General features: G+C 40.1%; 1 protein-coding gene across 1 annotated transcript; it reads right to left on the reverse strand.

The window, feature by feature from the left end:
* Positions 1-19,809: 19,809 nt before the first annotated feature.
* Positions 19,810-21,273, reverse strand: LOC115935612 (putative UPF0607 protein ENSP00000382826). The gene is made up of 2 exons (XM_031014021.3): positions 21,261-21,273; positions 19,810-21,149 (listed from the first exon to the last, which is right to left on the reverse strand). Exon 2 carries the CDS (start codon positions 20,966-20,968, stop codon positions 19,943-19,945), a length of 1,026 nt encoding a protein of 341 aa, XP_030869881.2. The 5' UTR covers positions 20,969-21,149; positions 21,261-21,273; the 3' UTR covers positions 19,810-19,942.
* Between the last annotated feature and the right edge of the window lie 1,561 nt (positions 21,274-22,834).

Consider the following 22,834-nt stretch of genomic DNA (forward strand, 5'->3'; position numbering starts at 1 on the left):
TTATGGCTGTTGACCAAACTTCTTTGGGGAATATTGAAAGAGTTTGGCATGTCTGTGCATGATGAAGATGTGTAGAGCATCCTTTTTCCGTGAAGTAGCAAAAACCAGATGTCTCACATGCATCAGAAGGGCTCCATCTGTGCAGAGTAGGAAGTCGTTACTTTCAGTGAAAGTGGTTTGGCAAAAAAAACTATTTACCATTTCCAAAACATTGGCAATGTTTGTTATTTCAAAAGGAGCTTGCATAATAAGATTTTTTTGATGGCATTAGCATGTAAATAGTGAATATAAAAAAGGAGGTGATTACATAAAAAGATGTCTGTAGTTTCAACCAGTTGCATACTGAAGGGGAATAAGGACGCTGTCAACTGCTTGATGACTTGCCTCAAAATCTTAAAAGCAATGTCAACTATTCCAGAACGTGTCATTAGACAAGAAAATCACTTCCAGTTTTCCCTCTATTCTACTCCACAAACCAGCTTGACTATTTGCAACACATGACTTTACTTAAGCCTTTCCAATAGAGTGAAGCTTCCTGAGTTTGACAACTTTCTACGATGTGTTGAGAAAAGGTTTTTGTGAAACAGTAAATTAAATGTTTAGGAAGGTCCCAGCTTCTTCAAGTTAAAATTTCCTCACTTTACCACTTCCTCACCTAAAATATTTTGTTTAAATCTGTTTTTAGAATGGGCAGATGTGAAGTGCTTTATCGGTTTCCTGGATTAATACTTTAATTGACAAGACTTTTTGGCCCAGAAAACACTATGGCTTTTGTGTTCTACCATCACATCACATCAAAAATGCAAGTGAAAGCATGATTACCAGAGTCATCATCCTTCCATTTTTTTGGCACTGCAACTTAAATGAATCTGTAACAATAAATAATAAATCATTCCTCAGTAATGCTGATTCAACTGACTTTTGCAACTCATTTATTTTGCATTTTAATTAGTTTAATCTGCAAAGATCGAAGTAATTTTTATGTTAACTAAGTAGAGTGTAGGATAGTCAAGAAATTTATATAACAAACAAAAGACAGCAGATTTTACAATTTATCCAAAATTTTAATGAGTTTTAATCCTTATGTATACATGCGGATTATAACAACAGTTTAGAATGCATGTCATTCCTGACATTCAGCAACAGTCAAGGAGAGAGTTGCTTGGTGTTGTTTTGTCTTGTTTGCCTTTGTAATATGGCAATTTCTGAATGCTTTCACAGTTGTCTTGCGGAGATTTTTGAGATATATAGAACTTTCACGAAATAATAATATATGAATATGGTTTGTATCACATAGTGCATGTGCATGCCATTACTTTGTATATCCAGAAAGTATACAAAAAAAAAAAAAGAATACAGAAAGAAAGCAAATTTGAAAAGACTCTACCGTTCTCATAATACACTACACTGGGAATGGCCTATGTCCATTGAGGAATCAAATCATTTAAAATAACACACTTCAACATTTATCTCAATCATGAGATATTTAAACTTGCTTGGTTTACATACCCTTGGACCTAGTTACCTATTGGTTAACAAATAATTATAAATAGGAAAAAATGAAAATCAACATAGATGAGCTGAGTCTCCAATATAGAAACAAGTCATTTTACCATTTCATGGCAGAAAGGCCAGTAGACATAGAGTCTCTTCAGAATTTTTCAACCTGTCATACAAGTTTCTGTAGAGGGGTGAACTGTGGACATGTGTGACCTACGAGCAGGCCTAATGACTACTGTAATTTTGAGATAGTGATGAGCATAGATAGTATTTCAAGGTACACACAGAACTGTAATGTGATAGGAAAATATTTATGATCTCTATGGGTAACAAAGTTCACTGTCTTTTAGGAGGGCAAGTATTAAAGTGCTTGATAAAACTAAAGGTAGAAGTTTTATATTTACCAAAAGAAAAAAAAAAAACTCTTGAAACACTTTGAGATAAAGGATTTTATCCCTAGGTCAATTTACATGGCAAGCATATTTAATTATATGAATAAGTCTTTTAATTCAAGGCTCCGAAGTCACCGTCAGAGATACAACTGAAAAAATTACAAACTTTCTCGGCTAGGCTGCTAACATGGAAGAAGAGAGTAAGGCCAATACCACTGCAAGCTTTCAGATATGGAATAAAGTGCTTTCCCTGCATGAAGATGAAGTAGGGACTTCTCTAACATGTTTGAATAGAGAAGTAATGAACACCCGGAAACACTTTAGAACCTTTTCAAATGTTTCTTCCCCTTATCTTGATGGCATCAAAATTAATCATAGATCCACAATTATTTTCTTTCTGGTATGAGTTGTTGGATGACTTTGACCTAGCAAAAATTAATTCAATTAATCTTAGGACAAAAATAATCTATTGTAATTGAAGTAATTAAAACTTTGGAGAATTCTAGTTTCTCCTGAAAGAATCCTATCCCTGCTTTTTTAAGAAAGCTCTGAAATTTTAATTCCATTTGCAACAATATGTCTTTACAAATTGAGGTTTTTAACACTTATAATTATTAAAACAAATGGTCAAGATGAGTTGCTTGTCAACATGTCCCTTACTTTCCCATTTTCCCTTCCTTTCCTTTCTTTCCTTTCTTTCTTTAATATTTCTTTCCTTCTTTTCTCTCTTTCACCCAGGCTGGAGTGTAGCACATTGTAACCTCATTCAACATGAAATGCATGCTCTCTCATCAAAGGCCACTCCACAGTGGCATTCTTATTCAAACTCAGCAACAATAATCTTCATTTTAACATATCTTTAAAAATAAAAATAAATTTAATTTACCGGTATTTCAAATGTCTTTTCTTTGTATTATAATGCAGGTATTGCTATAACCTACATTTATTTAATATAGGTATTAATATAATACAGATATTGCTATAACATACATTTATGTTTAAATATTTTAATAACTGTATTTCAATATACTTGGTTTCCTTTATAATCCTAGATTTTTTTATTTATTTAAAACAATTCTGAACCTCAAACATTAAATGTAAAATTACCACATGATCCAGCAATTCCATTTCTGGGTATATACTCAAAAGAATTGAAAGCAGGGACTCAACAGATATTTGTATTCCATGTTTACTGCAGCATAATTCACAATGGCCAAAAGGTGGAAACAATCCAGGTTTCCATTGACAGATGGATAAATAAAGTATGGTATATACATGCAATGAATATTATTCACTCTTAAGAAGGAAGGAAATCCTGACACATTATGACATGGATGAATTTTGAGAACATTACACTAGTGAAATAAGCCAGTCACACAAGGACAAATACTGTATGTTTCATTTATGAGGCACTTAGAATAGTGAAATTAATAGAGACAGAAGGTAGAATGGTGGTTACCAAGGGCTGCAGGGAAGGATGAAATGGGGAGTTAGTGTTTAATGGGTGCAGAGTTTCAGCTGGGAAGATTAAGAGTTCTGTGAGTGCATGGTGGGGATGGTTACATAACAATGTGAATGAATTTAAGGCTCTGAATGTAAACTTAATAACAATTATGATGGTAAATTTTATGCTATGTATATTTTACCACAATAAAAAATTATTAAAAAGATTATTTTTATCAGACTGCTAAAAGCATTGTTGTCACAAAAGAGTTTCAGAACTGGTTCTAGGACTTGAGGACTTTTACCACTGTTTCTGAAACCTCACTGTCTTTTTTTTTTTTTAATCGCACTCCATCACCCAGACTGAAGTGCAGTAGTGTGATCTCAGCTCACCGCAGCCTTGACCTCCTGGGTTCAGGTGATCCTCCCATTTCAGCCTCCCAAGTAGCTGGAACTACAGGTGCACACCACCACACCTGGCTAATTTTTGTATTTTTTGTAGAGACGGGGTTTTGCCATGTTGCCCAGTCCAGTCTTGAACTCCTGGCCTCAAGCAATGTGTCCACCTCGTCTCCAAGTGCTGGAATTACAGGCGTTGGCCACCACATGTGGCCTGTCTTTTTAGTAGAGTGTATTCTGTGTAGCACATTGCTCTTCTCTTCATTAACTTTTTACTTCTTTCTATTTTTTGGTTTTTAACATATTATTTTATACCACAAAATTTACCAATATTAAGAATACAATTTGGCCTAGCACAGTGGCTCACACCTGTAATCCTAGCACTTTGGGAGGCCGAGGTAGGTGGATCACCTGAGGTCAGGAATTTGAAACCAGCCTGGCCAACATGGTGAAACCCTGTCTTTACTAAAAATACGAAAAAAAAAAAAAAATTAGCTGGGCAAAGTGGTGCGCGCCTGTAATCCAAGCTACCCAGGAGGCTGAGGCAGGAGAATTGCTTGAACCTAGGAGGTGGAGATTGCAGTGGGCTGAGATCGTGCCACTACACTCCAGCTGGGACAATGGAGCAAGACCCTGTCTCAAAAAAAAGAGTACAATTTAATGAATTTTGGTAGATATATATAATTGTGTAAATAATGTGCAACTAAGATACAGAACAGTTCACGCATCCTAAAATAGTTCCTTGTTTATGCTTAATCAACCCTATATTCACCCCCACACACTAGACAATCACTGATCCCCTCTGTCACTACAGAATCTCACTAGTTTCACATAAATGAGGTCATAGCGTATGTAGATTTTGTGTTGGACTTCTTTCATTTACCGTAATGTTTCTGAGATTCTTCCATATTGAATACATTAATATTTTATTCCTTTTTAATGCTAAATACTATTCCATTGTAGGGATATACAAAAGTTTGTTCATTCACCAGTTGATGAACATTTGGGTTGCTTCCAGTTTGGAGCTCTTATGAATAATGCTTCTATGAACATTTGTGTTTATACTTTGTATAGACATTTGTTTTTATTTCTCATACTACTATGCTGGATCATATGATATATATATATATATAATATATAACTTTATAAGTTATCTGCCACACAGTTTTTTAAAGTAGCCGTACTATTTTCCATTTCCATCAGCAATATATGACAGTTCCAGTTACTCCCTAACCTCACCAATTGCTATTGTCTGTCTTTTTAACTTTAGCCATTGTAGTGGATGTGTAGTTGTAACTTACTGTGTTTTACTTGCTTTCTGATGACCATTAATGTTGAACATTTTTCTTTGTGCTTATTAGTGACTCCTACATCTTCTTTAAAAAGTGTGTCATCAAATCTTTTGTCCATTTTTTGTCTTACATTATTAAGTTGTAAGAATCCTTTATTCTGGATCCAAGTCCTTTGCTGAGCATATATTTTGCAAAAATTTCTTCCAGTCTATAACTTGCTTTAAATATGCCTTTCAAAGAGCAAACATTTTTAATCTTTCTTTTTTTTTTTTTTTTTTTTTTTTTTTTTTTTTTTGAGACCGTCTTGTTGCCCAGGCTGGAGTGCAATGGTGCGATCTCGGCTCACTGCAACCTCTGCCTCCTGGATTCAAGCAATTCTCCTGTCTCAGCCTCCCAAGTAGCTGAAATTACAGGTGCCCACCCCCATGCCTGGCTAATTTTTTGTATTTTTAGTAGAGACGGGGTTTCACCATGTTGGCCAGGCTGGTCTCGAACTCCTGGACCTCAGATGATTCACCTGCCTCAGCCTCCCAAAGTGTTGGGATTACAGGCATGAGCCACTGCACCTGGCCACATTTTTAATCTTAATGAAGCACATCTTATCAGGTTTTTTATTTTATAGTTTGTATTTTTTAAGGTCCTGATTATAAAATCTTTCATTAAGCCAATGTCACTAAGATCTTCTCCTGTATTTTGTTCTAGGAATTTAGGTCTATGATTCATTTTGAGTTGTTTTGTTGATTGTATGAGAGAAGGGCCAAAGTTTATTTTTTTCATACAAATATCCAGTTATAGCAGCACTGTGAAAAAACTAGCATTTCTCTATTAAATCACTGTGACACTTATATCAACAATCAATTGGCTTTAGAAATGTGGGTCTATTTCTGGACTACATGTTCTGTTCCACTGAACTGTAAAGTTTAGCCTTTCTCTAATACCATACTGTTCTTAATTACTGTAGCCTTATAGTAAGTCTTGAAATCAGCATAAGCCTTTCTACTTTCTGTCCCTTTTACTAAATTGTTCTAGCTATTCTAGGTCCTTTGCTTTTTTGTATTAATTGTAAAACCAGTTTGTCAATTTTTTTTAAAGTTTGTTATGATTTTGGTTGAAATTGCATTGAATCTATAGAGATAAGATTGCCATTTTAACAATATTAAGTCTTCTAATCCATGAACATATTATATATCTTTATTTACTTAGGTTGCTTAATTTCCCTTTACATTGTCTTATAGTTTATAGGGTATAGGATTTGAATATCTTTTGTTAAGTTTATTTCTAAGTGTTTGGTGATGCTTTATGTCATATTAAATAGAGTAGTTCTAAAATTTCAGGTTTTAATTGTTTATTGCTAGTATAAAAAATGCAATTGAGCTTTGCATTTTGACCATAAATAATACAAATTATTTTTTTCGTATTGCATATTTTTGCATTTATTTATTAGTTCTATTAACTTTTGGGGGTAGTTCTTAGGGTTTTTATACTTATGTGAGTATATCATTTTCAAATAAAGACAGTCTTAATTATTCTTTTATAATCTCTAAAGGTTTTATCTGTTTTTATTGCTTTATTGCACTGGATAGGACCTCCAGTACAATGTGAAATGATAGTGGTGAAAGTGGATTTCTTTGCCTTGTTCTTATTCTTAGATAAAAAGCACTGATCATTTCACCATTGAATATGATGCTAGCTATAGGCTTTTTACAGATGTTCTTAATCTGATTGAGGAAATTCCCTTCTATTCCTAGTTTGCTCAGTATCTTTTATTAATCATGAAAGGGTATTTAATTTGTCAAATCCTTTTTTCTGATCTATTAAAATGATTTTTCTGTTTTATTCTGTTAATATGTTGAATTATTTCTGATTTTCTGATGTTAAATCAACCTTGCATTCCTGGGATAAACTCACTTGGTCATGATTTATTATTTATTATATATGTTCTTAGATTTCATTTGCTAATACTTTGTTAGGGATATTTGTGTCTATGTTCATGAAATATATTGGTTCTTGGTTCTTATTTTGATATTTTGGCTGGTATTGTAATTAGGATAATACTGACCTCATAAAATAAGTAAGGAAGTGTTCCTTCCATTTCCATTTTCTGAATGAATTTGTGTATAATTTAGATTGTTTTTTTCTTTAATGGAATTTACCAGTGAAGCCATCTAGGCCTGGGGTTTTCTTCCGGAAAGTTCTCAAATTATAAATTCAATTTCTATAATTGATATAGGACAGTTGAGCTTTTCTTTTTTTAGTCAATTTTGATAATTTGTGTTATTTAAGAAATTTGTCCATTTTATCTGGTTGTTGAATTTATTGGTATCAAGTTGTTAATAGTATTCCCTCATTATCTCTTAATGTCTGAAGAGTTAACAGTAATACCTCCTCTTCCATTTCCTATACTGGTGATTTGTGTTTTCTTTTTTTCTTGATATTTCTGCTAGATCACTATCAACTTTATTGATATTTTGAAAAGCAGATTTTAATTTGTTTTCTCTATTGTTTTTCTGTCTCCTAGTTTGCTGATTTCTGCTCTCTTCTTTACTATTTCCTTACCCTTGTTTTCTCCGGGTTTAATTTGGGTCTTTTTCTAATTTCTTAGGGTAGAGACTTAGACCATTACTTGAGAACTTTCTTTTCTAATGTTGGCACTAAACATAAATTTATCTCTCGGCACTACTTTAACTGCATACCACAAATTCAAGAAATTAAACATATTTTCTATTTTTTCTTATTTCTTACTTGACTCAATGGTTGTTTAAAAATAAGTGTGTAATTGCAAATATTCAGTGCTTCCTAGGTTACTTAATTTTGCTTTTTTTTTAAAGATAATGCCATTGTAGCCATTCTCTGTATGATTTTTTGCACTGAAACGACCTTTGCAAAAAAGATAACAGTTGGGGAGATCTGATCTAGCCAATCCTCTTGCCTTTAGCCTTCAAGCTTCCTTTAATTATTTCTGGGCTTAAGCCAAGCTAACTTTGGGAAACATTTAATATATTGTTCAAATGATAATAGCCCTTCCCCCAAACTCAACCATCTTAATAAAGCTAATGAGAGTGCACCAAGCTAGGAGGATAGAAGAGCCTGAATTCTGCTAAGGTGTAGATATAAAGGCTTGCCAGCCATTATTCCAGAATTCACAAGATATGCAACTTTCTCTATTACTCCTGCAGCCTAAGATTGGCCCTTTGAGACACCTTTTCAGATTTTCTGCATGTCTGACCCTGATGGCTCCACCTGGACTCACCAACTGCTCATGTGGTCCCACCCACACTCTTGTGGTCTACTCAGCGCAAGAGGACAATTTCAACTCCTAATGATTTCATCTCCCATCAACACTCCTCATACCCTAGCCCCCTGCCCACCAAACTACCTTTGAAAAACCCCTAACTTATGAGCTTTTGATGATATTGATTTGAGTAATGACTCTGCCACGTGGGGTGGCTGGCCTTGCATCAATTAAACTCTTTCTTTACTGCAATGCCATGATCTATTTTGTTTGTGCAGGGGGATGGAAGAACCTTTTAGGCTGTTACAGTATGGCTTAGAATATTGGTAAGCATACCATGTGCACATAAAACAAATTTGCATTCTGTTATTGTTGGGTGTAGTTTTCAACTAAGTAAAGGTAGATAATATTTTTGTCTTATTTTTTCTAATAGTTTTATTATGTACTCAGGAAGTATTAAAAATCCATTATTAGAATTGTGATTGACTGTTTCTCTTTTTAGTCCTGTCAATTTCGGCATTATGTATTTTTATTTGCTTCATGTATATTTTATTGTTATATCTTCCTCTTGAATTTAACCTTTTATTATTATGAAGCATACCTTTTTATTTCCATTTTTGCAAGCTATTTTTAAGTTTGTTTGACCTAATATTAATATAGTCGGTTCAGCTTTTTTACATTTTATCATCCATTAACTTTTAACGTATCTGCATTTTTATTTAAACGTGTATCCTGTAGAGAGCATATAGTGGTGTCTCGTTTCTTTATCCATCTGGACAATCTCTGTCTTTTAATCGAATGTTAAGTTCATTAATATTTAATATTATTATCAGTATGGTCTGGTTTGAGTCTAGCTTTTAAAAAATTTGTTTTGTCCTTGCTTGTTTTTGCTGTTATTACTTTGTACCCCCTTTCCTGCCTCTTTTTGGATAATTTGAATATTTGTATAAATACCATCTTAATTTTCCTAATGGCATACCTATTATTTTTTGCATTATTTTTATAGTGGTTCCCTAGGGAATATAATATATATTCAGAACTTTCAATGAGCCAACTTATAGTTAATAATGCACTATTTATTGTGAAATACAGAAATCTTACAATCTTACAAACCCATGCTTTCTCCTATCCTTTATAGTCTAGTTGTTATTTATGTTAGACAAACTTAGAAATTTGTTTTAAAGAGAAGCAAAATGTATAAGAAAATTAACAGGAAGCATGCAAAAATATAGTATTTTGCATTTATCTACAGGTTTATCATGTTTGGTGCTCTTCACTCTTTTCTGAGGATCTAAGTTTCCATCTGGTATCATTTTCCTTCAGCTTGGAGAGTTTCCTTTAGCATTTCTTATAATACACATTTGCTGGAGGTAAATTCTTAGTTTCCCTTTATATGAAAGCATCTTATTTCACTTTCATTCTTGATGATATTTTCACTGGATATAGAATTCTGGGTTGCCGGTTTTTAACTTTTTTCTTCTGCACTTTAAAAGTGTTGATCCACTGTCTTCTAGCCTAGTGATTTTTGCTAAGTCAGCCACTAATTGGATCATTGGTCCCTTGCTTGTAACATGCCAAGATTTACTCCTTTGTCTTTCAACAATCTGATTATATGGTGTTCTTTAACATGGACTTCTTTGTATTTGTTCTGCTTAGTATTTGTTTAGCATCTTATGTCTATACATTTCTGTCTTTCATAAATTCAGGAAATCTTCAGACCTTCCTCAGCTGGGCTTCTTTGCATCTCTTCCACACATTCATGCTTCAGGAGTTAGTCAGAGATTTGGCAGAAAGAGATTGAGGATCCCCTGTCTGACTCTTTCCCCTACAGGATTCTTCCACTCTCTTCAGCCTCCACAATTTTATACCTTCTCTTTTCTGGTTGACAGGACAGAAAGAATATAGTTTTTTTCCACATGAGCTCCTGTCTGTGTTGTGTGCCTTGCGTATACTAAACTTAGTCTTGGGGTAAAAGCCTGAGGAATGGAAATTTACTCATATATCTCTCCCCCACTTCAATCAAGTATTTCGTCCCCATCATAGCCTCTTTGCTTCTGTTCATTCTTCAATAACTTCAAGAAAGCAGTTTAAGTTTTAGTTCACACCTTTGTTTTCAACTGGGATGTTTAGAGTCTGTTTCATACATGTAACATTACTCACTTTTAAATAGAAGTTTCACATGGGTGCATCTGATTTGAGGAAATTTGTCTAATGCTTGAGTCTTAGCTTCAAAGGAGACTAGAAAAGAAAATTTCAGGTTTCCATTTTACAGAGATAGAGCTAAAGATAGGACATTTCCAAAACATAAGAGCATGAAAACTATTGTTCATTTTCACAATTTTAATAACATTTGAACAACAGTTTACTTATTGGTTGCCCAGTATTACGAACCAGATTTAAATTTCCAAACAACAACCAAAAACTTTGAAATGGTTACTTCATTTAGTACAATTATATTTTATGCAAATGAAAACATATGGGCCTGGCAAGGTGGCTCATGCCTGTAATCCCAGCACTTTGGGAGGCTGAGGTGGGTGGATCACGAGGTCAGGAGTTCGAGACCAGCCAGGCCAACAGGGTGAAACCCTGTCTCTACTAAAAGTAAAAAAATTAACCGGGCATGGTGGTGGGCACCTGTAATCCCAGCTACTCGGGAGGTTGAGGCAGGGAACTGCTTGAACCCGGGAGACGGAGGTTGCAGTGAGCTGAGATCACGCCATTGCACTCCAGCCCAGGCAATAGAGTGATACTCCATCTAAAATAAATAAATAAATAAATAAACGAAAAAGAAAACATATGTCATCTCTCCCTAAAAGAGAAACCCAAATCTCTTTAGGTTAAAACTTTTCAAGACTGTAGTGACAATTACTTCCTTCCTCTGCTGCCCATTCCACATGCACAGTCATGGGCTGCATAACAACATTCTGGTCAACCACAGACTGCATATATGATGTGGTTTCATAAGATTATAATGGAGCCAAAAATGTTCTAGCATCCAGTGACATCGTAGCCATCTTTACATCATCACCATCATAACGTCATAGCACAATACATTATTCCCATGTTTGTGGTGATGCTGTTGTAAACTAACTTACTTTTAAAGTCATATAAAAGTATAGCACATACAATTATGTATAGTACCTAATGCACGAGGTTGATCATAAACCACTATCTTACTGGTTTGTGTGTTGAGTATACTTTTTATTGTTATTTTAGAGTGTACTTCTTTTACTTATTAAAAAAATACTTTAAAACAGCCTCAGGCAGGTCCTTCAGGAAATATCCCAGAAGAAGACATTGTCGTCGACAGCTGCATGCCTGTTATTGCCCCTGAAAGCCTTCCAGTGGGGCAAAATGTGGACGTGGAAGACAGTGATATTGATGATCCTGACCCTGTATAGGCCTAGGCTATATGTGTGTTTGTGTCTTCATTTTTAACAAAAATCTAAAAAGTAAAAAAAAAAAAATATATATATATATATATATATAAAAGCTTAGAGAATAAAGATATAAAGAAAGCAAATATTTTTGTACAGCTGCACAATGTGTTCATGGTTTTGTGTGCCTTTTTTGTTTTTTGTTTTGTTTTTTGTTTTTTTGAGACACAGTCTTGCTCAGTTGCCCAGGCTGGAGTGCAGTGGTGTGGTCTTGGCTCACTGCAACTCCGCCTCCTGGGTTCACGCCATTCTCCTGCCTCAGCCTCCCGAGTAGCTGGGACTACAGGTGCCCACCACCATGCCTGGCTAACTTTTTTGTGTGTTTTTAGTAGAGATGGGGTTTCACCATGTTAGCAAGAATGGTCTCGATCTCCTGACCTGGTGATCCGCCCGCCAAGGCCTCCCAAAGTGCTGGGATTACAGGCGTAAGCCACCGCACCCAGCCAAGCAGTCTTAAATGACCAGTTTAACCTCTCATTGAATGGAAATACAGTGTGGCCCCTAAAGAAGCATTCTTCTCTTGGAGACAAAGACTCTTAGGGGAGGAGGAGAAAATATTTTGCAAGTGATCTATTGGTATAATAACAAGGGATGCCATTTTATCTTTCATCATTGGTTCACTAGATCCAAGTATTTTGGCTGTCAGAAAAAGAATATCTAGAGGTTTCTTGTTCAAAATATATACTGTGTGCCATAGAAAACCATGTCTCAGCAGTACAATGTATTACCTGTATTACACAAGTCAAGTATTATATGAGACCATTCAACTCTACTCTAGAGTAAGCTGATTTTGGTAAATGGAAAGACCAGGAAATCTCATGAATGTAAGGCTATTGTGTTACTTACTTGCTATAAAATATCTCACTTTTTCAAAGCAGTGTTGTGTAAAATGCCATGATGGTGATCAACGTATTCAGCAAATCCTTATGTTATTAGTGGCAGAAGCATTGTGTACAGTGAAGGCAAATATGCATCCATGATATATGTCTATTCCAATAAGGGCAAATCACAGTCCCCTCCATCATAGAAGGGGTATAATATACCTAACCTGCCACCAAGTGGAGGGTTACTCTCCCAAATGGATGATGTGCCAATCAGGATTGGCTACTGGTGCTGACAAGTTGGGCCCTCAGCAATGGTGTTCAGGACAGCCTTGGAAAAGGGGGAACACATTGTTACACATGTCGTTTATAATGTGCCCTTAACCACTGGACACACTGCAAGATGTCACTGCATGGAAGAGAAAACCAAATTTTGCACATTCTCACTTATAAGTGGGAGTTAAACACTGCGTACTCATGGACGTAAAGATGAGAACAATAGACAACGGAGACTACTAGAGGGGGGAGAGAGGGAGAGGAGAATGGGTTTTAAAACTACCTGTTGGGTACTGTGCTCACTACCTGGGTGATGAGATCATCTGTATCCTAAACCTCAGCATCACGTGATATACATGTAACAAACCTGCCCATGTACCTCTGTATCTAAAATAAAAGTGAAAATTGTTTTTAAAAAAGACTTCACCAGTGCGAGAGTGCACCTCAAAAAACAAACAACAAACAAACCAACAAAAGACTCCACCGCACTGCAAAGCCACAGTACTGCGTTTTTCATCCTCAGCTATACATGTCTTAAACAGGCATGCTAGTACCTGCTACTTTCTGCTCTCCAGGTTCTGTCTTCATGACATCCCTGTTACAGAAGGCCAGGGTGATGTTCTGGCATGATGGTGAGATGATCAAGGCTCCTAGAATCTCTATTGTGATACAGAACTGAAAATTGCGATAACAGACATCAAAGAGTAACAGTGGATTCCTGATTTTTTTTTTTCGTGTGAGAGCAAGTTTTTTTCTGGGTTCTCTGCATATTAGTATTGAAAAAACAAAGACAAAAATTATAAAGCTTATGAGTAGCTGCACACGGTTGCTAGGAGCTACAGTTGTTGTCACTTGATTTACCTTGCCATAATCTGTCATCTTCTAAGATGCTTCCATATTCTTCACAGATCAGTTGGTGAGTTGAGATGAAAATGTGACAAAAAAGCACCATCCTTGCAACTTTCAAGTCTTTGATGGTAACAATGACCTTGACAATTTCACCCATTTGCAAAGAAACTTTAGATTTACTATTCTGGAGGAAAATAACAGTTCCACGGGTTCTTATTTGGCTATTTCTAACGTAATAGGCCTTCCTCCTGGATCAGGAGCCAGGCATTTCTTTCTAGCCATGCACACAGTTAACTGGGAAGGATAGCCTTGGAGTTCTATTCTCCTCATAAGGTAGACTCCAGGAAAAACAACATTTCTCAGATAGCCTCCGTAGCAAAGCTGGTAGACTGTAGTGATGCCATGCGTTCCCAGACTTGTTGCACCAGTGTTCAATAATCTCTAAAATATCTAGGTGTTTTCCTCTGTTATAGTATATGGGTTCCCTAGTAAAAGGGCTCAGGTCTCTTTGGGAGAAGGGTGGGAAGAACAGTGATCACATGTACGTGTGATGTTGTCAAGACTCCAGCCTCCTCTTCATTCAAAGGGCTGTGAGTTTTTGAGCTGATTCAAATGCAGGAATTGGGTAAGAGGCTGTTACTCTCTATTTGAGGCTCAAACCAGACCTTTCTTTATCCATCCTGAAGTTTTCTGTTACACAGACCTAATAGGACATTTGTAAACTATCCATGAATTTTGTGTCAGAGACTTTACTATCCCTTAGCAAGTAGCAAAGATCCCTGTGGGTTGAAGCATGTACTTCCCACTGTGGCCCAGCTGCCTAATATTTGGTCCACACCCATTTTATCTCTGATGGTTGGATGCTGCTATTTGACATCCAGAAAGACCATGTCAGTGGTAGCATCTTCCACTCACGTTATTGCCTAAAGAGAGCCAGCTAACAAGCTTTTTAGAGGTGTTGATACTCCCCCCCGACATGCAGTTATCTACATCCTGGTGGGCGCCATGTCTTCCATGCTCACTCAGATATGAGGTTAAGGGATAGATTAGTGGACAGTCCAATCTTCTACATTCCTATCTCTCTAGGACTTTGGTATCTTTCTTGCTCATTACACTGAGGAATTTCTGGCGTATCAATTTCTCTTAAGAAGGCCACCACTGAATTCAATTTCATTCTGCCAAGAGCAAGTTGCTAGAGGCACTTCAGGGTGGTCAAGCTAATTAATTTAACCTAGACTATCTTTACAGAGTATGCCTAATGAAATATTTAGCCTAATCCAAAACTACGTCCAGCCCTCTCTAGCCTATATCCCTCAGAATCTGTGAATCGCTACTCGAGGGCTTGTGCTGGGCCCTGTTGGCCAGTGAAGGCTCTCAGGTCTAATCCGGTAAGACAAGACACTGGCACAAGTGAGGCAAAGTGACTTTGTTACTCACATGTAGTCACAAGGATAAACACAAGCCTAGGGTCCACGGCAAGCCAGCCTTTCAGTGAGAAGGAAAGTGGTGCAGTGCAGATGGAATCTCATTGGTATGTGTTCCACATTCCACTGCAGCTGAGGGACCCTGGAAGTACTTCGTTCTGGGTTTTATACCCTGGGTGCAGCTTGGATTGCTGAGCATAAGTACTGCAGAACATCCTAGTCTGGGAGGAAGGAAGATATAGCCTGGGAGGTTCTGGACATTTCCTTCTTATCTTAGGATGTTGCATTGCAAGCAAGAGAGGGAAGAGCTGGGCCGGCCAAGGCTATCCAGGGACCTGTCCTGCAGGCAGTACTAAAGTTTTCTCAGTTACATAGACTTAATGGGACCTTAGAGAACCATCCATCATTTTTTTTTTTTTTGCCTAGAGACTTTACTCTCCTTTAAAAGTATATGTGAAACATACTTTTAAAAAGTTTCTGTTAATGGGCAGTTCTTACAAATCATTGGTGTGTAAACCTTTTCCTAGGTATGATTTGTTTTTAGCATCCCAGGGCCCACAGGGTTCTGCACCTAGTTATAGGTTAGAGACAATGTCCGGGAGGGGTGGGGAGGAGGCCTGGAGGACATTTTAAGAGGTTAATGCTATGAATGAAGCCATTAGGAGGTCTTTAAGCAAGGCAGGAAGAGGATCATCAGATTGGGAAGGAGGGGTGTTTTCCATTATACAGGTCTTTGGGGGTTAGGAGTATAAGGCCCCCAAATCCTCTTCTTTGGTCCAGTTCCCATATTCAAGATTATAGTCATTCCTCTTTGATGCCTTAATATCCACCAATGAAATCAGGCAATACAGTGAATTCCTCTGACTCTGAGTGTTGGCAACCCTCAGACTCAACCCTTGACTTTGATTTTTGGCTACAGAAGCCCTCTGTCTGCAGTAAAGATAAGTGATTCTTTCAGCACAGCCATAGAAATCAAAGAAAGTCCCTGGTTTTCTGACCATGCCTTGGGCTAACAAATACTTTGGAAATTGTTTTCTTTCTTTAAGCTCTTCAGCTCAGAAGCAGCCAGCTTACCTTATCATCCTTGCATTCCATTTATTTGAAGGCTTCTTGACAGCAGACACTTCTAGAATCAATTACTACACCCACCAGAGTTCTAAGTTGCAAAGAGCAAGGCTCACTGGAGCTAGTTCAATCAGGACTGCAATTTATTAATCATATGAGAGGCTCCTGGAGACTGCAGATGGGCCAGGGAGCAGCTTGAACAATGGCATGGACAGCTTGCTCCAGGGGAAATCTGACAGGTGTCCTGCACATTGTGTCACAGCCTGCTCCATGATGCTAGATTGGGGGGTGCCACCACTGGGACCTCTTCCTGTTATGTCTCAGCCAAGACCCACTAGCCTTCCTGAAATGCTTTAAGGGCATCACCCCTTTCACATCACTCTTTTCTGAGCTGGAATCTCCAGTGAATGCATGGGACTGGCAGAGCTCATGCCACATGCCTGCACTCTGCTCTCAAGGTGCTAGGAAAGCAAGGTGTTCCTTTAACTTTGGGTGAGAGCACAAGGTGAGAAATCCTGCAGACTTTACATAGGGATTCAAAAGGTATTATGAATACTTTACAAATATGAAGGTAGCTGTGGACTTTAACCAATGCCCACTGCCAGCCCCAAATATCACCTACCCCAAATGCCACCTCCTATCACCCAATCTAAAATGGCCCTCACCCAGGATACTCTTTGTGCATAGTCACATCTTTTAAGGCATATATCATATTTTGCAACTATCTTGCTGATTATTTGCTATTTTTCTGTCTCTCACCTAATTAAAATGTAAAGCTTTAGAAGAGCTTAGCACAGTTCCTGGTAGATGGTTGGTACTCTGTAAATATTTGTTGAATTAATGTAGCTGTAAAATGAGATGTTTCTGAATAATGATCTTGATGATGGTTTTCAAATTGTCTAACACTTTTTTCTCAAGGTGCTGCTGGATGGCCACCTAGGTGGGGAATCCCCATCTGGGACGGAGCTCTCATCTATCTCTGCCCCTGCATCAGCCCAAGGAGTTTAATCTCTTCATTGTTAGCTAAACAGTAAACAATAGAGTTTTTAAAATTACCTATTTAACAGTGAGTTTTTTGACACCTCAAATTGTAAACTATTTCCTCCCTGGGTTAAGTCATTTATACAGGAATTGTTGGTTGCTGCAATAAAGTGAGACAGGTGACCTTAATCAATAATTTTGTATTTTTGAAATCCTTACCCTGAATTGGAAACCTACTAAGTTGTTCATCTGTTCAGAACCCTACAAGAGCTTGCCAATCCCTAGAATACTAACTCCTCCCCCAGCAGCACTCAGAGCCCCTGACAACTTACTGTCCCCCTTTCTTTCTATCTTTGTTTCCTTCTGTCCTGCACAATGAGCTCACATTTCAATCCATGTGTGATGAACACACTCTCAGAATGTCAGAACTGAAAAGGACTCAAAAAGCAATCTTGTTAAACCTCTTGTTTTAATACAGGAAAATGCTAAATCCCAATGAGGTTAACTGATAGAAACATAGTACACACTACTTAATATTCATTGACTGAGTAAATTTCCCAAGATCATACTCCTATTTAGTGGAATAGTTCAACTTTGAAAGCAGCCTCTGAGCATTTTTATCCAGTGTTTAAATTTTTGTTTCAGTCCTAGTAATGAATAACATTTACTGAGCACTCACTAAGTGCCAGGTATATACAGGAACACATTTAATCCTTGCAGCACCCTTATGGAGAAGGTTACTATTGTTATCCTACCTCAAAGCTGAGAAAACTGAGGCACAGTAAAGCTTATGTAATTTAATCATAGCTGCACGGTTAATAAGTGCCAGAGTGGGGATTTGAACTCCAGAGCCTGTGTGCATGATGACTGTGTGATTCTGCCTACTGTGGGCTGAACTGTTTCTCCTCAAAATTCATGCATTAACTTCCTAACCCCAGGAACTCATAATGTGATTGTATTTGGAGATAAGGTCTTTAGAGAGCTAATGACAGTAAAATGAGGTCACCGGGATGGGCCCTAATCCAACAGGACTTGTGTCCTTATGAGGAGAAGAGATTAGGACACAGGCACGCACAAAGGGAAGACCATGTGGGACGCAGGGAGAAGGTGGCCATCCACAAGCCAAGGAGAGAGGCTCAGGAGAAACCAATCCTGCTGACGCTTTGATCTCAGACTTCCAGCCTCCAGTACAGTGAGAACATAAATTTCTGTTGTTTAAACCACGGGGTTGTCCCTAACCTCCAGACCGTGGACCTGTATTGTTCAGTGGCCTGTTGGGAACCAGGCTGTACAGCAGGAGGTGAGTGGCTGCGGGTCAGTGAGCATTATGGCCTGAGTTCCGCCTGCTGTCAGATCAGCGGCAGCATTAGATTCTCACAGGAGCGCAAACCCTGTTGTGAACTGCGCATGCGAGGCATCTAGATTGTACGCTCCTTATGAGAATCTAACTAATGCCTGACGATCTGAGGTGAAACAGTTTCATCTTGAGACCATCATCCCTCCTACACCGCCCCCAGCCCCCGCCATCTGTGGAAAAATTGTCTTCCATGAAACCCGTCCCTGGTGCCAAAAATGCTGGGGACTGCTGGTTTAAACCACTCAGCAGGCCGCGGCGTGGTGGCTCACGCCTGTAATCCCAGCACTTTGGGAGGCCTCGGCGGGCAGATCACGAGGTTAAGAGATCGAGATAATCCTGGCCAACATGGTGAAACCCCGTCTCTACTAAAAATACAAAAATTAGCTGGGCATGGTGGCGCATGAATGTAGTCCCAGCTACTCGGGAGGCTGAGGCAGGATAATCTCTTGAACCCTGGAGGCGGAGGTTGCAGTGAGCCGAGATCGTGCCACTGCACTCCAGCCCGAGCAACAGAGTGAGACTCAGTCTCAGAAAAACCAAAACAAACAAACAAAAAACAACAACAACAAAACCCTCTCAGCCTATGACACTTTGTTACAGCAGCCTGAGCAAACTAAGACACTGCCTACACGTGCATACCGACTCCCATATCTCCCAAAGCCTCGGTATCTTCTTTCATAGCATTCCCTCCATCTCCAGTGTTCTTTGTCCCACTTTTTACCTCCCTTCTTTCATCCTTCCATCATGTCCCTATTCTTCCTGGACCACCTTAGTTACTATCTCCTCCATGAAGCTTTTTAAAATTAACCGCTAGCCTTCCGGAAGGAAGCAGCTAACTATGGCGACTGCCACGGAGCAGTGGGTTCTGGTGGAGATGGTACAGGTGCTTTACGAGGCTCCTGCTTACCATCTTATTTTGGAAGGGATTCTGATACTCTGGATAATCAGACTTCTTTTCTCTAAGACTTACAAATTACAAGAACGATCTGATCTTACAGTCAAGGAAAAAGAAGAACTGATTGAAGAGTGGCAACCAGAACCTCTTGTTCCTCCTGTCCCAAAAGACCATCCTGCTCTCAACCGCAACATTGTTTCAGGACGGAGTCTTGCTCTGTCACCAGTCTGGAGTGCAGTGGTGCAATCTCGGCTCACTGCAACCTCCACCTCCCAGGTTCAAGCCATTCTCCTGCCTCAGCCTCCCGAGTAGCTGGGACTACAGGCACAAGCCACCATGCCGGCCTAATTTTTGTATTTTCAGTAGAGACGGAGTTTCACCATGTTGGCCAGAATGATCTCGATCTCCTTTTTTTTAATTAAAAAGTAAACTTTAATGTCGAAAATGCAAACTTGGGGAGGGCAGAAAGATCACACACAAGGCTGTCACTTCACACTTGGAAGGTTGCGCCGCCGTCCTGTCTGCAAAGTGAGTAGTGCCAAGTGTGATCCGCCCGCCTGGGCCTCCCAAAGTGCTGGATTACAGGCGTGAGCCACCACGCCTGCCCTGCCGTGTCTTCTTTCTCCTCCTAAGCAGCTGTTTTCGTCTCCTGAATTTTGATGTTCTACTTAACACCCTCATGTTCTTACGCATGTTGCCCTGCTGGAGGCGTCCTTCTCTTTGGGAAGCCTGACCCACCAACAGTGCCTCAGGAGATAGACATGGAAGCTTAGCCGGTGGGGGCCCCTCATCTCTATCCCACCTCAGTTGCAGGGGAGGGGTCAGTTGCAGCTGCAGTGGTGGCCCCGACAGTTTTCTTTTGCGGGACCTGTGGCCGGCAGCTCTGGGTGGAGAAGACCTACTTGATCCAAGAACTGCAGGATCCTTGGGCTGCATGTCCTCCCCCACCATCAGCAAGCCTGGAGAGCTGGGCAGGTGGTCTTTACCCAGCACCTTCAAGGCTGCCTTCTCTGGCCACAGGGAGCAGCCCGGAACTGGGGCAGGGAGCACTGTTGGAAGTGGGTCAGGCTTCCCAAAGGGAAGGATGCCTCCAGCAGGGCTGTGTGAACTGGCGACTCCATGGCCCTTGGAGTAGAAACTCACTGCATGCACCTGGGCCTTGTCAGTCTGGTTCTTTTCTGTCAAGATCTTGAGGTGGACATTTCCCTCCAAGGGCCTGGGATTGTACCAGGAGGAAGTGAGGTTTCCCTGAGTCTCCAGGGGCCTAGAGGTGGAGGCTGCTTCCCCATTACTACAGGGGCCCATTTTATTGTCCTCCTGCCCCTGGATCTCTACCTGGTCTTTCACCTCCGTTGCTTCTTTGGGCTCTTCTGCCCTCACCTCCATCTTCAGGAGCCTGGCTGGGATCACCTGCTCATCTAATGAAGGAAGTTGAAGGTTAAACTTGCCTCTGAGACGAGGGATCCTCACGGGGCTGAGGTGTCCAAACATCATGGAGTTGCGAGCAGACAGCACGGGTTTCTTCCTCGAGGGGGGGCTCCAGACCACAGGAGGCAGGACCCTCTGTGGGGTGCCCGTGTTCCGAGGGATAAGACACAGCCTCATAGGGGCGTCGTCCCACCTGGCTGGAAAAGAAGGCCCAAGATGTCGCTGATGGTTGAAGAGGAGTGGGAAACAGCCCCAGATTCCTGGGGCAGGCACAGGTGTAGGAGCCGCGGGGTGAGCCCGGCCAGCTGGGAAGGCCTCACGGACAAGACGAGCAGGTTGCTGATGGCATGGCCAGGACCTGTGGCGGAACCAGGAACAAAATACGCTTAGTGAGTTGCCCATTTTGAGTGAGTTGTGCACAGACAAAACTAAGGGTCAGAAGTGGAGAGGATACTCCTAAGTCACCCACTTCTCTGTGGCCGGGTGCACACTGGGCATCTGGGAGTTTATGACATCACCATGGGGCTGGTGACAGAGCCAGGGTGTGGAGGAGTGCTTAGGAGCCCAGCAAGGGTGCCTACAAGAGGACTCAAAGGGCAAAGGGTGAGACCCTTCCACCGGTCCAGCTGGACTCTAGCCTCAGGGACGTCCTGCTCCTGGGGGCAGGTGTGTGGCCCTGGATGGGCCCCCCTGTGGGGCTGTTGGGCGTGCGGGGCTGATCCACCAGAGCCCTTCCGCCTGGCACCTGGCCCAGGTGCTGGCTGGCATCCAGTGGCCCTGTCTTGGCCGGCCCTATCCCCCAGGTTACAGGGCCAGAACCTGGAAGCAGAGCACAGGACCAGCCAGATCCTGCCAGGCTCCCCCGGGGCCTCTCCAGTGCCTCTGTGCCGCCTGGAGCCAGGCCCACCTTCTCCATGGCTGCCGTGGCCTCAAGGGCCACCAGTCTCGCTCCGCAGGCTTCCAAAGAGAGGACACGGTGCCCTGACCTGACTGGATGCGCCTCTTACCGCATGCCTCCCTGGCAGGCAGGGTCTCCACTTTTTACAAATTTGCCTGAGACCATTCCTCAGGTCATTCAGGTGGTCATGGCCCAGCCAGGCTTTGAACCCGGGCTGTGCGATTCCACAGCGGGCGCTCTGGCCTGTGTGCCTCATGATCATGGATACAGCATCTATTCTTATTTTTTTCCTGTAGTCCTGGGGTACTTAGCACCGTGGCATATCTGTAATAAGCACATGCACACCTCGAAGGAGGTCTTCACTTCAACATACAAGTTGACCATGGCATGCTCTGGGCTCCAGTCCTCTACAAAGATGTAGGGCAGGAACTACCAGTTGTCAGCACAGCACCATCCCACATTGCTCTTCTAATGGAGCCTTTCACCCCAGATGTTCTTTCTCGTCTGATGGGAAGGATCCAAGTATGTAAAGATTATGTTCTAGATCAGCTTTGGTCTGTCCTAAAAGAAATTTGCCAGTGGACTATTCCATACGGATAAAAGTCAGTTTCTCCGGTCTTCCTGGAATGTGTCTAGAAAGCAAATACATTATTTACAAGTTCATAGTAGATCAATGTATTGGATTAAAATATGACAAACATAATTTGGTCATTGTGAGCATGCCAGCTCAGTCAACTATTCACCACACATGATGCCCTAAATATAACTCTAGGTTTTCTATGCCCAAGAGAGAGACGTACTCTTGGGTGTCTGGACTAGGGAAACATGTATGAAAAACCATTTGGCCACTCTACATCTTATTATTGGAGAATTGAAATCATCTATATTCAAAGATATTATTAAAAGGCAAGAAGTTAAAAATAAATAAATAAATAAATGAAATTAACCCCTAAAATATGCAATTGCTCTATTGTTGTCCTTCCTACACCTTGTTTACCTCTGCATGGTGGGCTTAATACATTCTGCCTTGATTTGTGATTAATCTGTGCAACTGTTTTATACCCCCCTACTAGATAATGAGTTATCTAAAGACAATGGCTGAGACGAATTCATCTTTGTTCAGTTCAAGTTATATTTACGAGGCC

The sequence above is a fragment of the Gorilla gorilla genome, chromosome 7 (assembly GCF_029281585.2).
Source record: "Gorilla gorilla gorilla isolate KB3781 chromosome 7, NHGRI_mGorGor1-v2.1_pri, whole genome shotgun sequence".
Lineage (NCBI taxonomy): Eukaryota > Metazoa > Chordata > Mammalia > Primates > Hominidae > Gorilla > Gorilla gorilla.